The 15,225-nt window shown below is 34.1% G+C and overlaps 1 protein-coding gene across 3 annotated transcripts in view; it reads right to left on the reverse strand.

Moving 5' to 3' along the window:
• Nucleotides 1-3,942: 3,942 nt before the first annotated feature.
• Nucleotides 3,943-15,225, reverse strand: part of LOC131693470 (transient receptor potential channel pyrexia) — a 116,661-nt gene continuing 105,378 nt past the window's right edge. For 2 of the 3 annotated variants that reach the window (XM_058981316.1, XM_058981315.1), the window contains exon 4: nt 3,943-5,241. In XM_058981316.1, the coding sequence (XP_058837299.1) occupies nt 5,090-5,241 (152 nt within the window). In that variant the 3' untranslated portion in view covers nt 3,943-5,089. The remainder of the gene's footprint in view (nt 5,242-15,225) is intronic. The other variant, XM_058981317.1, reaches the window with a different exon arrangement.

The following is a 15,225-nucleotide window of genomic DNA, read 5'->3' on the forward strand; positions in this document are numbered from 1 at the left end:
ATCGAGGAGGGTGATCGCGTGTTCTTGAAGCGGATGAAAGAGGATCACAAATTGCAGTCAGAGCTCCGGCGAAATGTTATACATTTGAGAAAAGTTTCTGGTTGCCATGAAACGTTTTCTGATAATAGAATAAAAGCAGCTGATTCTGGAAATGTTCATCAACAGAACGAAGCAGCAATAAGCCCTGCACAAGATGAGGAGGGAAACCACGATGGTCGAGATGAACAGCTAAGAGACAATTCTCGAGGAAAACGAGTACGACGTGAACCCGTAAAATATGGCGACTACGTGCCATACTACGTCGAAGAAATAAAGGGTGGGGTTGAAAAGTCTGGCAACACAGCCGACAGCGGATGTGAGATTGTGGGGGATTTAGTAACACATCGGGAGTGAGAAAAAGGGGAGAGCACCAAACGAAGACGATACGAACAGGTGGAATAAAACCAGCGCTGTAATAAACTGAATTTATCAGGGAGTTAATTATTAATAATCCGAACAAACTTAGATGCTATACCGTCTGTTCTGTATTATACTCTCAAATATTACATTTATCGCTTGACTATATTGAGAGTTTATGCAAAGCATGTAAACAAAAGTTGTGTCATAACTGTGTGTGTTGATGACAAAATTTGTATGACTTGCAGGCATTGCATTTATCGCTCATATGAGTAAATGCGCCCGGATAGTTTGCTACTGCGACAATAAAACTCACATTTTCATACGAAAAGCTACTGGCACTCACACAACTTCTCCGGATAAATACAACGTGTTATTTCTCCGGATAAATAAAACAGCCGGAGAATGAGCGAATCAGTTTATCACGGTATCCTCTTAACGTTCGCTGCTTTGCTGTCGTTATTCAAAAACACGAAAAAACAAGTCAATCATACTTCTTTGCCGATTTTCTTTGTAATTAAGTGTATTTTTTGAAGTTTTAATTGATTTCCACAAAATTAAAATTTTATCACCTTCACCGGTGAGAAGGAAAAATAAATTTTATCCGGAAAATCATTCTCACGCTATTTGTGGAGACGGAGAATTTTGCGACTCATCTTATCTCGGAAAAGTTGGACATCGGATAAGCTTCTTCTCGCGTGAGTGAGAGAGAATTACAATTCCTGATGACTTGTCATAATTGTGCATGGGAAGTTGTCCTACTGGAGCTGTAGAGCTAGGTTCTTGGAAGGGCTCCCCGTCAGAATCACATACTACAATTTGCATACGAGACAGGCAATGCCGCCCACTAAAACACTGCTTTAGGCCAATTGTAGCGGCCGTGATTCGGAATGTGATATTCATTGTACGGTTCAGGTATGGGCGGACGCAGGGACTCGCGATCGCGTGTATCATCGCGGAGGGCTCGAACATTTGTACGTTAACGTGTTCGATCGCGTGTGCGTTTGGATGTCGCGTGTGCTAACGTGTATGTAACTACGCGTGTATAAATTCTATTTCATAACCGTGTGCCTTTCGCATACTCGCGTGTGTTCTAGAATAATCACACGCGGACCGTGAATCTGATACTTATTTTTTTTTGTGTACGGTTCAGATTCCAGAAGAAGGTGGGTTCTTCCATATCATTAGAGTTCCCAGTCATGTCGCCGTATAACGTGTGGTCTAGTGGATATGAGCTTTATTTTTTGGATTGGTCCAACTGAATATATTGACCTAAATTGCTAGAATGAAGGCTAAAGATTCCAAACATGACCGATTCATGATCGCGCGCGTTTGAGACCGCGTTTGTAACTTCGTAAGTACTAAAACGTTCACATAATTACCGGAGTGTTATCAAGTTTTTACGATCGCGGACATAGATGTGCGTAAACGTTCGTATGTTGGCGTGCTTGTTGCGTGTGCTCGCGTGTATGTGACTTCGCGTGTATAAATTCGATTTTGAAACCATGCGGCTATTCATATATTCGCGAACCGTCATTCTGATATTTAGTTTTCGGTGTACGGATCACATTCTGACAGGGAGTGAGTTACCCCATGTCACTAGAGTTCCCGGTCATGTCGCCATGGAACGTTTTGTCTAGTGGATATGTGAGTTATTTTTTTTCTTAATTTTTCAATTTTATTTTACTTTTTTTTATTAATTAACATGGACCTAGACTGTTGGTACCGAGGATAGAAACGTACGTTTATGAGTGCTGAGACGTTCACCTTATCACCGGGGTACAATCATGTTTGCGAGTTCGTGGGCGTAGGTTGCTTGGAAAATCGCGAGGGGCTCTAACGTTTGTACGCTGACGTGATTTTGTAACATATTTGCGTGTGTACTTGAATGGTCACGCGAACCGTGAGTCTGATATTAAATTTTCTGTGTGCGGTTATAATTCTGGCAGAGAGTGGGATCCCTTATATCGGGTTCCCGGTCATGTGGCCATGAGACGTGTTGTCTAATAGGTATGGGCGTATTTTCTTAATTGGTCCAGTTGAAGGCTGCCTAGACTTCTAGGAGGCATTTTTATAGATTCCCGCTTGAGACCGCGTTTGAGAATGTGTGAGTGTTAAGACGTTCACTATCACCATCTTTGCCGACTCAGCTGAAGGCCGGTGTAGAATTGCAGTATAGGACTCGAAAAGAAGAAATAAAAGACAATATGTGAGAGACGTAATAGATTAGATAGGTACAAGATACAGCTGAAGTTATGATCATTACATGAAAGACATACATTAGTACTTCAAACTCTACCAATACTTGAATAGCCAACCACCACACATAGCACATCCTTTCTCAATTATCTATTTGTTACTGGTTCATTGTTGGTAATGAGTGGGTAAATAGAGGAAAGGTATAGAACAGAAAAAGGCTCATATCAACCCTCCCGGCCTCCTCGATAATCCACTATCGAGGCGTATTGTAATCAACATCTTGAAGCGGACATCTTAAATAAATAAAATCCGGAGTAGTCATAATGATTGGTGGATTATTAACATGAGAACTAATTAACCTCTGGTAGTAAAACTTGGTGCACTTAGAAACTAAAAAGAGCGAACGTCCTTATATTTAGATAACTTTATTGAATCTGTTGTGGCTTGATGATGTTTACAATACCGTCAATCCCATCAACCTGCGAGAGCGATAAATAAATAGATATTACATGCATCTAAATTACTTTTAGGTGTTTTGTGATGTGGTTCACGCGGATTGGATTTCTTCAAAAACACCCACCTTCAGTCTGATCATCTCTTACAGATGACAATCCATTGATCCGAATCGCATGACTCTATACAAATAAAGCATCAATTACACGGTGCTACAGTGGTTTTGTATTTTTCAAGTGACATAGTAAAGGTTGTAGATCTCGCCAAATCCAAAACAAAACAATGTTTGAAAAATGTTGTAGACCCTCAAAATCATGATATACACTATTTTTCGAGACTTTCGGCATAAAAAAAATTTCTACGCGTCATTTTTCAACCGATTTTAAATTTTTGAGTGTCTGGAAAGAAGAGATGACCTTTACAACGGCATGCTATGTTATCTTCTTTTGTCAAAAATACTTTGCTGTTTTGAGACAACAATATGAAAACATCCATAATTCGCGTGATAATAGTCAAGCTGAGTAGAAGTGTTTTGCAAAGCAGCTAAAAGAAGTGATTTTTTCATCGGTGAAAGTCACGGTAGTGTTGGCAGTGACCAGTGCACGGAAGTGAAAGAGCTAAATGTAGCAGGATAGCCGGAGTGCAGCCGAGCATTCCGGAAACCGATGAAGATTTTTCCGGGTGAAGTGGCCGCTGAAATTGGCAGAAAAAACGCGAAAGAACGCGTTACATCAAGAGACCAGTACCACCAGGCGAAGGGAGCGAAGAACGAGATTTCGCCTCTGTTGCGTGGCACGAAGGCGAGGGACGGCGACGATCGAAGCGAATGCAGAGACGAGCGATTTTTTTCTTTTCGGAATTATTGAAAATGCAAATTCATGGTAAAATGGTAAAAACACTTTATTAAAGCTTCCGGAATACTGAAATTCGGACCAAACAATTCTAGTAATTACTCCGGTCATGCGGCACACCAATTTCTGCGATCTGTGAAGAATGCAATCATATCTGGAGACATTTGGAAACAGTGTCCCACTAAACGACCGGTCCGGATAATTCCGGATTCCACTTCTTTAGTAAATTTTTCAATGAATATTTCTGTTACACGGCATATCGAAATATATCATGTCGGTTGTCTATAAACTATGCAAGCACATTTGAAGTCTTCCGAGCATACGATTATTCTGGCGTTGGTCGTAATCTGCCCCATATCATCTGATGACTTTACATCTGACTGCATTGTTAGTAGATCGATAACAGGTGTATTTAGGTACAAACGTTTCACAGGTATGGGCTACCCATTATGGAACCACTACGTCACTCAGACGGTTTCAAAATTAATTTAGACGTTTTATATATACATTTTATAAATGTTATATTAATACCAGTATTCAAGCTGTACACTGAAAAATAACTGTCTTAGATTTGCCTCGGAAAGGCCCCATGAAATTTTCGTATAAATTCGGCGCCGGTATTTGAACAGTTCAACTCACACGGTTTATGAAACTTGAATAAATTCCGGATCATTTGCAAGTGGTTTGGTTGGAATTGGTTTAGAAATCTGATAATCGGAACCAATTGTGCACCGAAATAATAAGAAATAATACAACAACGGTCAAGGTCTTGAACAAAAGTTTCCACCAAGATATGTTCTTACATTATTGTGGTATCAAAAATCTTCGTTGAACAAAGCTAAGTCCTATAACATACGTTATGATCAACAATGCTTTTATTTCTGCGTTATGATCAACAATGCTTTTATTTTGCTACTAGCTGACCTGGCAGACATTGTCCTGCTTATAAGTATTCACTGGAAAATACAACGAAAGCAAAAATAGTGGATAAAATTTCTATTAATTTCAATTCCAATTCTAAAACATATTACGAAAAGTCCTATAACATACGTTATGATCAACAATGCTTTTATTTCTGCGTCATTATCAACAATGCTTTTATTTTGCTATAAACAGCAACAATGCTGATGCTATACCAATATCTGAATAGGACCATGGGGGAATCGATGGTACGTCAAATTTGAAGCTTTTCAATGACTTATTTTCATTTTCAAAGTTGAATCGGAATTTGAATCAGTTTGAATCATGGGAAGTCGTCGAAACAAAGCATCGCTGCATTCACACTCTCCTTTGTGAATAGTGCCTTCATACACGTTGTTCATCGACTCTTTCGCCGCTCTTCCTGAAAGGTATGTCATAAAATATAACTTTTGTTATGTCATAAAATATAACTTTTTAACAAAAAAAGTACCGTCACGGAAATACTGTAAACCCAATAACAATCAAATGACTTTTTATTACATAACTCCATATAATGCCAAACTATGCAAACAATCCTAAACTCTAAACTAAAAATATCCCAATTGCACAGGTGAACCAAGAAATTGCTAATATTTTGTGTTCCTGCTAAAAACCCTTTCACAGAATATTCACGCAAAAATTGAAGAAATCCGTCATGTCGTTCTTGAGTTATGCGATGACACACAGAAACCGTTTCATTTTTATATATAGAGAAGATATCAAGCAAAAGGTGCATATATGAGATAAGCACAATTGCACTAATAGGTGGATTAGGAAAATTTCAATATCTAATTTTTATGTCATAGAACCTTCCACAGAAAACAACCAACAAAATAACGCGAAAATCAAAGAAATCCGTCATGTCGTTCTTGAGTTATGCGATGACAAACGGAAACCATTTATTTTTATATATAAAAGATATCCAGCAAAAGGTGCATATATGAGAAAAGCACAATTGCACTAATAGGTGGATTAGGAAAATTTCAAATTTTAATTTTTATGTCAAAGAACCTTCCACAGAAAATAACCAACAAAATAACGCAAAAATCAAAGAAATCTGTTGTGTCGTTCTTGAGTTATGCGATGACACACGGAAACCATTTCATTTTTATATATAGAGATATCCAGCAAGAGGTGCATATATGAGAAAAGCACGATTGCACTAATAGGTGGATTAGGAAAATTTCAATACCTTCCACAGAAAATAACCAACAAATAACGCAAAAATCGAAGAAATATGTCATGTCATTCTTGAGTTATACGATGACACGGAAACCATTTCATTTATATATATATATATATATATATATATATATATATATATATATATATATATATATATATATATATATATATATATATATATATATATATATATATATATATATATATATATATATATATATATATATATATATATATATATATATATATATATATATATATATATATATATATATATATATATATATATATATATATATGGGGCATTCCACGCAAAATTTGCCGCAAAAAAATTTTTTTGCCCAGATCATTTTTTTTCTCGGTTTAGTAGTCAAAAATATTCGACACGTATTTTTTTATTTCAACATAGTAGGCGAGACTTTCGAGATTTTTTGTGTTGAATTTCACCATTTGAAAAAAACCTACTTTTTCAATCGATCGTACTGTCAAAAGTAAAGAAGGTACCAAAAAGTGCCCAAAACATGAAATGTGCGCCTTTTTCATAGCTTCCGGATGAAATATATTAATACTTACTCAACGTATTGGTTTCATGGAAAATATTGAAAAGTTTAAAACATATCGATTTTTTTCAAATTTGGACATGATTTTTTTTTCTTTTTTTATTGTATGAAATAGGAAAATCATTTTTCTTGTTGCCATAAAAATTTGGGAGTGGGCAATTAAATACTTACGGAGATATGAATTTTTCAATCGCGCCTTGCGCGCGAAAAAACGTCCCGCCAAGCACTTCACTCGTACTCAGGTTTGACTGTTTGAGATTTTACACACTACCGCGTTGTGTAAAACACACTTGCAATTAACTTCATTATTTATTAGAAATAAATAAAAAATAAACAATAATAATTATTCAACGGATTCACTTGATTTTTTATGAGGATGCATAATATGTGTAGCCAGTCGATGAACCACAATTAATAAAAATCTCTCATTATTTTTAAGAAAAGTGAGTGAATTTTACATAAAAATATAAAATTTTGCGGATTTTATAAGGCTATTCCATATTCTAAAATTCAAACCATTTTATAATTTTTTTTTTGCTCATCGAGTAAATAATAGTCCAAATTTTAAAAATCTTATTGAATTTCCTGGTCCTGTCAATTATATCAAGAGTTATCATATTTGTCGTGGCGCTCCTCGACGTGGAAATGGTTGGACGTCTACTCTTTGAACGCTCGTGTGGTTCTGTGTGACTGCAATTATTTCTCGTACATAATGAATGTAAAAATAAACCTTAACATTACATTGTTGCCTTACCTTCAAAATCGTAAACCAAAATCACTTTCGGTTTAAGCACTTTACACCAGACGCCCCCTATAGGAAAACATACACAGCCAATGCGTTATGTTTGTTTTAGATTATTATTGTTTTATACTCAATTTTGTAGTTGATTTTATAATATAAAACGATTGGGAATATCGTTGTATGAGATAATTTTTAAAATGATTCAAATTTGATATTTGTATTCTGGCGATAAATAATTGCTGAAGAGAGATTCTTGAAGTTCTGCAAAAATGTTGAACGAAAGCTTTTTAAGTTTCTGGCGCCTTTTATTTATTTTTATTTTTTTGATGGTGTTCGTCAACATTTTAACGTTGTACTAATTTTTTTTCACCACATTCACCCCACACAGTGACATTTTCGCACAACAGCCCATGGAAAAGGTGCTTGCGACGAAGCCATTATTTGTCGAGCCAGTTTACAAATGATCAATGATGATCAAATGTCGACCGCAATTGAGTCGTACGATGTGGCAAGGAAAGCTTCTTTATTACGCAATGTTTCAAGTTCAAATCTCAGAATAACATAGGAAACGTGCCAATCGAACCAATTTATTCTGATGCAAGAGCAGAGAAAAATCCACAGAATTGTTTCGAAAAATGCCAAACCATACCTAGACCATAATCATTTCACAATGTTGAGACGAACGTGGACTTCAAATTAAAACTGAAGATCTTTTCTTCCGGCGACACTTTTGAATGATTAAGACAATATAAATCTGAAATTAAACATACATCTAAATGCAATAAATTGTAAAGTTAATCGCAAGTGTGTTTTATACAACGCGATGGTGTGTAAAACTTTATATACCCAAGTCTCAATACGAACGAAGCGTGTGGCGGTACGTTTTTCGCGCGCAAGGCGCGATTGATAAATACATATCTCCGTAAGTATTTAATTGCCCAATCCCAAATTTTTATGGCATCAAGAAAAATAATTTTCCTATTTTATACAATAAAAAAAAGAAAAAAAAATCATGTCCAAATTTGAAAAAAATCGATATGTTTTAAACTTTTCAATATTTTCCATGAAACCAATACGTTGAGTAAGTATTTATATACTTTCTCCGAAAGCAGTGAAAAAGGCGCACATTTCATGTTTTGGGCACTTTTTGGTACCTTCTTTTCTTTTGACAGTACGATCGATTGAAAAAGTAGGTTTTTTTCAAATGGTGAAATTCAACACCAAAAATCTCGAAAGTCTCGCCTACTATGTTGAAATAAAAAAATACGTGTCGAATATTTTTGACTACTAAACCGAGAAAAAAATTGATCTGGGCCAAAAAAATATTTTGTGGCAATTTTGCGTGGAATCCCCATATATATATATATATATATATATATATATATATATATATATATATATATATATATATATATATATATATATATATATATATATATATATATATATATATATATATATATATATATATATATATATATATATATATATATATATATATATATATATATATATATATATATATATATATATGTATATATATATATATATGTATATATATATATATGTATATATATATATATATATATATATATATATATATATATATATATATATATATATATATATATATATATATATATATATATATATATATGTATATATATACATACATATATATATAAAGATATCCAGCAAAAGGTGCATATATGAGAAAAGCACAATTGCGCTAATAGGTGGATTAGGAAAATTTCAATATTTAATTTTTATGTCAAAGAACCTTCCACAGAAAACAACCAACAAAATAACGCAAAAATCGAAGAAATCCGTCATGTCGTTCTTGAGTTATGCGATGACACACGGAAACCATTTCATTTATATATATATATAGAGAAGATATCCAGCAAAAGGTGCATATATGAGAAAAGCACAATTGCACTAATAGGTGGATTAGGTAAATTTTAATATTTAATTATTATATCAAAGTACCTTCCACAGAAAATAACTAACAAAATAACGCAAAAATCAAAGAAATCCGTCGTGTCGTTCTTGAGTTATGCGATGACACACGGAAACCATTTCATTGTTATATATAGAGATATCTAGTTAAAGGTGCATATATGAGAAAAGCACAATTACACTAATAGGTGGATTACGAAAATGTCAATACCTTCCACAGAAAATAACCAACAAAATAACGCAAAAATCGACGAAATCCGTCATGTCGTTCTTGAGTTATGCGATGACACACGGAAACCATTTCATTTTTATATATAAAGATACCAACAAAAGGTGCATATATGAGAAAAGCACAATTGCACTAATAGGTGGATTAGGTAAGTTTTAATATTTAATTATTATATCAAAGTACCTTCCACAGAAAATAACTAACAAAATAACGCAAAAATCAAAGAAATCCGTCGTGTCGTTCTTGAGTTATGCGATGACATACGGAAACCATTTCATTGTTCTATATAGAGATATCTAGCTAAAGGTGCATATATGAGAAAAGCACAATTACACTAATAGGTGGATTACGAAAATTTCAATACCTTTCACAGAAAATAACCAACAAAATAACGCAAAAATCGACGAAATCCGTCATGTCGTTCTTGAGTTATGCGATGACACACGGAAACCATTTCATTTTTATATATAAAATATCCAGCAAGAGGTGCATATATGAGAAAAGCACAATTGCCCTAATAGGTGGATTGGGAAATATTTCATTTTTATGTCAAAGAACTTTCCACAGAAAATAACCAACAAAATAACGCAAAAATCGAAGAAATATGTCATGTCTTTCTTAATTTATGCGATGACACATGGAAACCATTTCATTTTTATATATAAAGATGAATGGTTAAAAATTAAGTTTCTATCGATACATTGCAATTCAACCATAGGGTCTTATGATTAAACTAAATAGTTCGATCATATTTTGGTTGTTTTCGTATAGCTTTCAAACGGTTTACAATATCACCTTGATGTCAAAGAGAAAGTTACAGGAAATATTATGGACCTTTTGAAAAACTTATTATTGTTGATGGAGAAACGCGAATAACTTCTGAAAAGGTCATAAGAAAACAAAAGAATTGTGTTATTAAAACGAAATTTGAAATATCTCAAGAACTACTACATTTCAGAAAATTTTTGTTATTAGTATTTTGATTTAAAATAGCGCTTATAATCATATTCAAAAAGAAAATTGTATTTTTTACTGCAAATAGTATGAATTATAAAAATATGTCAAAAGTTGTTAGGAAAACTTTTTTATTGGAAGCTTCTTTATGATCCAAATACACTGAGAAAGTTTCTTTTACGTCTTTAAAACGATAAACATTAGATTTTTGACATTTTATGATGGGGTAACACGAATAATTTTTAAAAAGGGCATAATCGCACGAATTAACTTGTTTTGTTGGAACAAAATTCCAAATATCTCGAAAACTATCGCATTTTGGAAGATTTTTGTTAAATACATTTTTATTTAAATTAAGACTACAAATTATATTCTGTAATAAAATTACAGTTTTATATGTCAATTAGAATGAAATTTAAAAACATGTTAGTTAGTTGTTTTTGTTAGAAAAACTTTTTTACCGATAAGTTCTCCGTCATACAATCACATTCAAAATATATAATATATAATAATATAATATAACGCTTCATAGATTTTAGCTATTTTACCGGGATTTACGGCAATGCACTATTACGTTGAACCGAAGGGGTAAGAAATCAGGTAAATCAACTTCACAGGCCCGTTCATTTTATAACCTAAGTAATTCGGAAAAAGTCGATCTTTCTGATAATCTATCCTCATTTTCGATTTAAGAATCTAGTAACTAATGAGACCCTACATCTCCAAATCATCGAAATATGGTGATATTTAGATTGCTTGGAATCAATGGCTCCAAATGATGGTTATCCCCAATCCAAGCGCTAAAATGTTATTTCTCTAGAGTTAGTTAGCATGTTTGTCACCAGTTCCAGGGCCACTTTTGAATTTGGCGGGGTTCGAAGTGGATGTTGTAAAAAAGCCAATTCCGACCTAGTTAACCCAGTCTATACTGCTGGCTCTAGTTAGTATCCAGTGACCGGATAATAACTAAAGCGAGCGAGAATTCCTGTTCAACTGAACTTTACAAAATTCATACCTTTCTGATCGTTCTATATTTTTAATGAGTTTCCATATTTTTCCGGTGCTATACCTGTACCGTACAAGTGTGAATGCGCACCTAAGATATATGGCAGAATACACTAGTTTACAAAATAAAAATAAAAATCTGAACTTCAATATTCGAACACCATTTCTAATGTAAAATTGCATGCTGAATCCGAAAATGAGGTCCAAAAAATTTACAGTAGAACAGTTTTCGAGTTACAGTGAAAAAATGAATTTTACCTTTAAAATTGATAGTACGTTCAGTAAAATCTAAATATCTTCGGATGTAGTGCATCGATAAGAAATGTTATGTTGAATTAAAGATAATTGAAAGGCACTTTCGATCGTTCGAACATTTTATTTTAAAGCGACTACTGGTTCTGACGTCATTTACGAATCTATTGAACTTTTTCTTAATTTTTCGTCATTTTTTAATGAAAAATGAGTGTATGATCAATATTTTCGGCAAAATAAAGCAATCCTAAAAATTATATTTTTATGGGAAATTAAAGCCTGCTAATAACCTATGAAAATAAGCACTTGTTAGTTTGAATCCAATGAAAAATGCGAAAGTTATTCAATTTTTTGTAAAATGTCAATTTTTGTGTTTCTCTGAGTCAACTTATTGAACCGTCTCGATCCCAATTTTTTCTAGGGCTTGTTTAATAATATATGAGGGACTTTCTCTCAGAATTCTGTTAAAAAAGTAAATGGAAGAATTTTGAAAGAATTTAACGTGGGGTAATATTTGAACTCGTTTATCCAAATAATTGAAGATTTCTGATAACAATAATTTCAGGCTCAATGAAACTATAAGTAATATTTACAAGTGTATCACATAAAATAACACTCTTGTGATACAAAATTCGTTGTAAACTAAACCCGCACATGTTATAAAATTCGTATTTTGAAATGCTAGTTTGTACAATGTTAATACAAACTATACGAATCCGTAGAAATATGTGATACTACGTCAAGTATTATAACATTAATAATTTGTAAAACTTTTAATTTGTGTTCCTTCCTAGAACATCTAGCAGTTCGTGTTTTGAAACTATGTAGGACATCGAACAAGACTTATTTTAGGTTTAAAATCTCAAAATCTGAACTTAAAAATGATTTGAAGAACGTAGAATAGTAATTGCACTTAGATGTTTTACGCAATATATTGTAGTATGTTGAAGTTTTGTGACCCAGTACAGTAAAATCGGTACATCATAGAAGCCAATATGAATCCAATATAATTTCATATTATAAACTTCTAGACGTTTTAATAACGTAAATAAATTGTTAGTAGAACAAAACGTGACAAAATAGGTGGATAAGTCATCATTCGTGAAGCTAGTGCCCGAATTTAGCAATTTGCACAATCATAAGCTTCCGATGTGTGTATCAACACATTGTGGAGCGTGTAGTTTACAAGGTGTTTTGTACATATACGATTCTGTACATGTAAATATTATGCGTATTTTTAATGCGGAATTTATAATGACATTACTCCACTGAGGCTGAAATTATTGTTACCAGAAGTCCTTAATCATTTGGATAAACGAGATCGAATAATACCCCCCCATTCATTCTTCCAAAATGCTTCCATTTACTTGTTTAACAGAATTCTGATAGAGAGTCCCTCATATATTATTAAACAAGCCCTAGAAAAAATTGGAATCGAGACGGTTCAATAAGTTGACCCAGAGAAACACAAAAATTGCCATTTTACAAAAAAATTGAAAATAACTTTCGCAATGTTCATCGCATTTAAACTAACAAGTGCTTATTTTCATTGGCAGTCTTTAATTTCCCATAAAAATATAATTTCTGGGAATGCTTTATCTTGCCGAAAATATTGACCACACGCTCATTTTTGTTTAAAAAACGACGAAAAATTAAGAAAAAGTTCAATAGATTCGTAAATGACATCAGAACCAGTAGTCGCACTGAAACTGTTCTAACTGTTCTAATGTTCTAACTCGATCGTGCATTCGATTACATTCAATTCAACATAATAATACTTCATATCGATGCACTACAACCGAAGATATTTGGATTTTACTGAACGTACTTTTAATTTTAAGGGTAAAATTCATTTTTTCACTGTAACTCGAAAACTGTTCTACTGTAAATTTTTTGGATCACATTTTCGGATTCAGTACATGATTTTACATTGAAAATCACCACTAGCTTATTTAGTTCAGAAATGCTGTAAACTAGTGATATTAGTGTCCGTACACGGTACTGAGTCGGATCGGAATGGTTTAAATTGTACTAAAAGGTGAACCGGAAGCCATTCTGCTAGCGGTTCGGAAGGATTTAAATGGTTATATGTAAGATTGGATTGCTATCGGTAGAAAGGACAACCTGACCACCGTCTTGCTCAGGAATAGTCCTAAAAGAACGGCGTTAGAGATGTTTGAGCAATCACAAATGCTACCTATGCGGTCACGGTAGTAAACTGAAAAAGGACGTCATGAAGATTGAAGTGCTGCGAGAAGACTGGTTTATGCCGGTGGCATTGGGGAACGTTTCGCCAACGATATTTCGCGATAATTTGACACATAAACACTGTTACCTAGCCTTTTGACATTGAAAATGTCTTACTCCACTATCTGGGGCTAGGTGTCATTCTAAAATCTAAACTATCTCCCATGTAACGAAACTATGTAAGGTTTGCACGCTTATAACTCCGATATTACTAGATGGATTTTAATCATTCATACACCAACCGATTCAGAAACACCTAACTTAAATATTGGTAATAATTTAATATCTTCCCAATAAAAGTAGACTTTTGGAAATTGGTAAAATTAAAAAGTTCACGAAAAACGGGAAAATTACCATTCGTGAGGCAGATTTCTCAGACACAGCCGTCAAAAGAGGGCAGCTTAGTGACTCAATGAAAGACGAAAAGTCATAAATAGAAGCGACGCATGTCCGTTTAAATCAGTTGTTGCTCTTGTCTCATACGAACAACATCGTCTCCGGGCGATGCAATAAGCGCTATCGATTTTCGGCAACGTTGGCATTTGCACACACTCGCACCTATGTGACTAAACCATATACGGTTAGTTTATAAATAGAGGTGACGCGTACCCGTTTGAATCAGTTTTTGTTCTTATGTTGAACGGGTAAGATCATGGCTGCAGCGTGTGGGCACTACAACCCAGTTAAACTCATTTCGGAACCGGTTCGGATTTCTTAATGGAGTCATTATGGATTCCAAATCAAATGCAACAACCGATTCCGACTCAGAATCGGTTGTTGCATTTGATTTGGAATCCATACTGACTCCATTCAGGATTCCGAATCAAATTCCGAATGGTTTGACCGGGAATAAGCGGTAGACGCTATGCATTTTCGGCAGCGGTGGCCGTGTGCGGATTTTTCGGGTACCAGCACGGTGTCACAGAATGATTTGCAAAGTGGGTGGGTGGGGTGGTTTGGATTTAATTTAATACGGTGTGTGCTGCTTAAGAGTGTTGCGTTTGAATAAAATATATTTATTTTTATGCATGCGTGTGCGTTGTAACTTGTTAATCCATGTTTACGGCGCATTGTAGCTGCCTAGGGTAAAGAGCCTATTGGTTTTCATATGTTTCATATTTTGGTTATATGTTTTTTATCAGTAAGGCATCTGACAACGTGCTTCTGTAGTTATTGCACTGTTCAGCAGCGTAGTATTTTATATAGGGGAGTACACTCAGGTTTTATTACGCG

The sequence above is a fragment of the Topomyia yanbarensis genome, chromosome 3 (genome assembly GCF_030247195.1).
Source record: "Topomyia yanbarensis strain Yona2022 chromosome 3, ASM3024719v1, whole genome shotgun sequence".
NCBI lineage: Eukaryota > Metazoa > Arthropoda > Insecta > Diptera > Culicidae > Topomyia > Topomyia yanbarensis.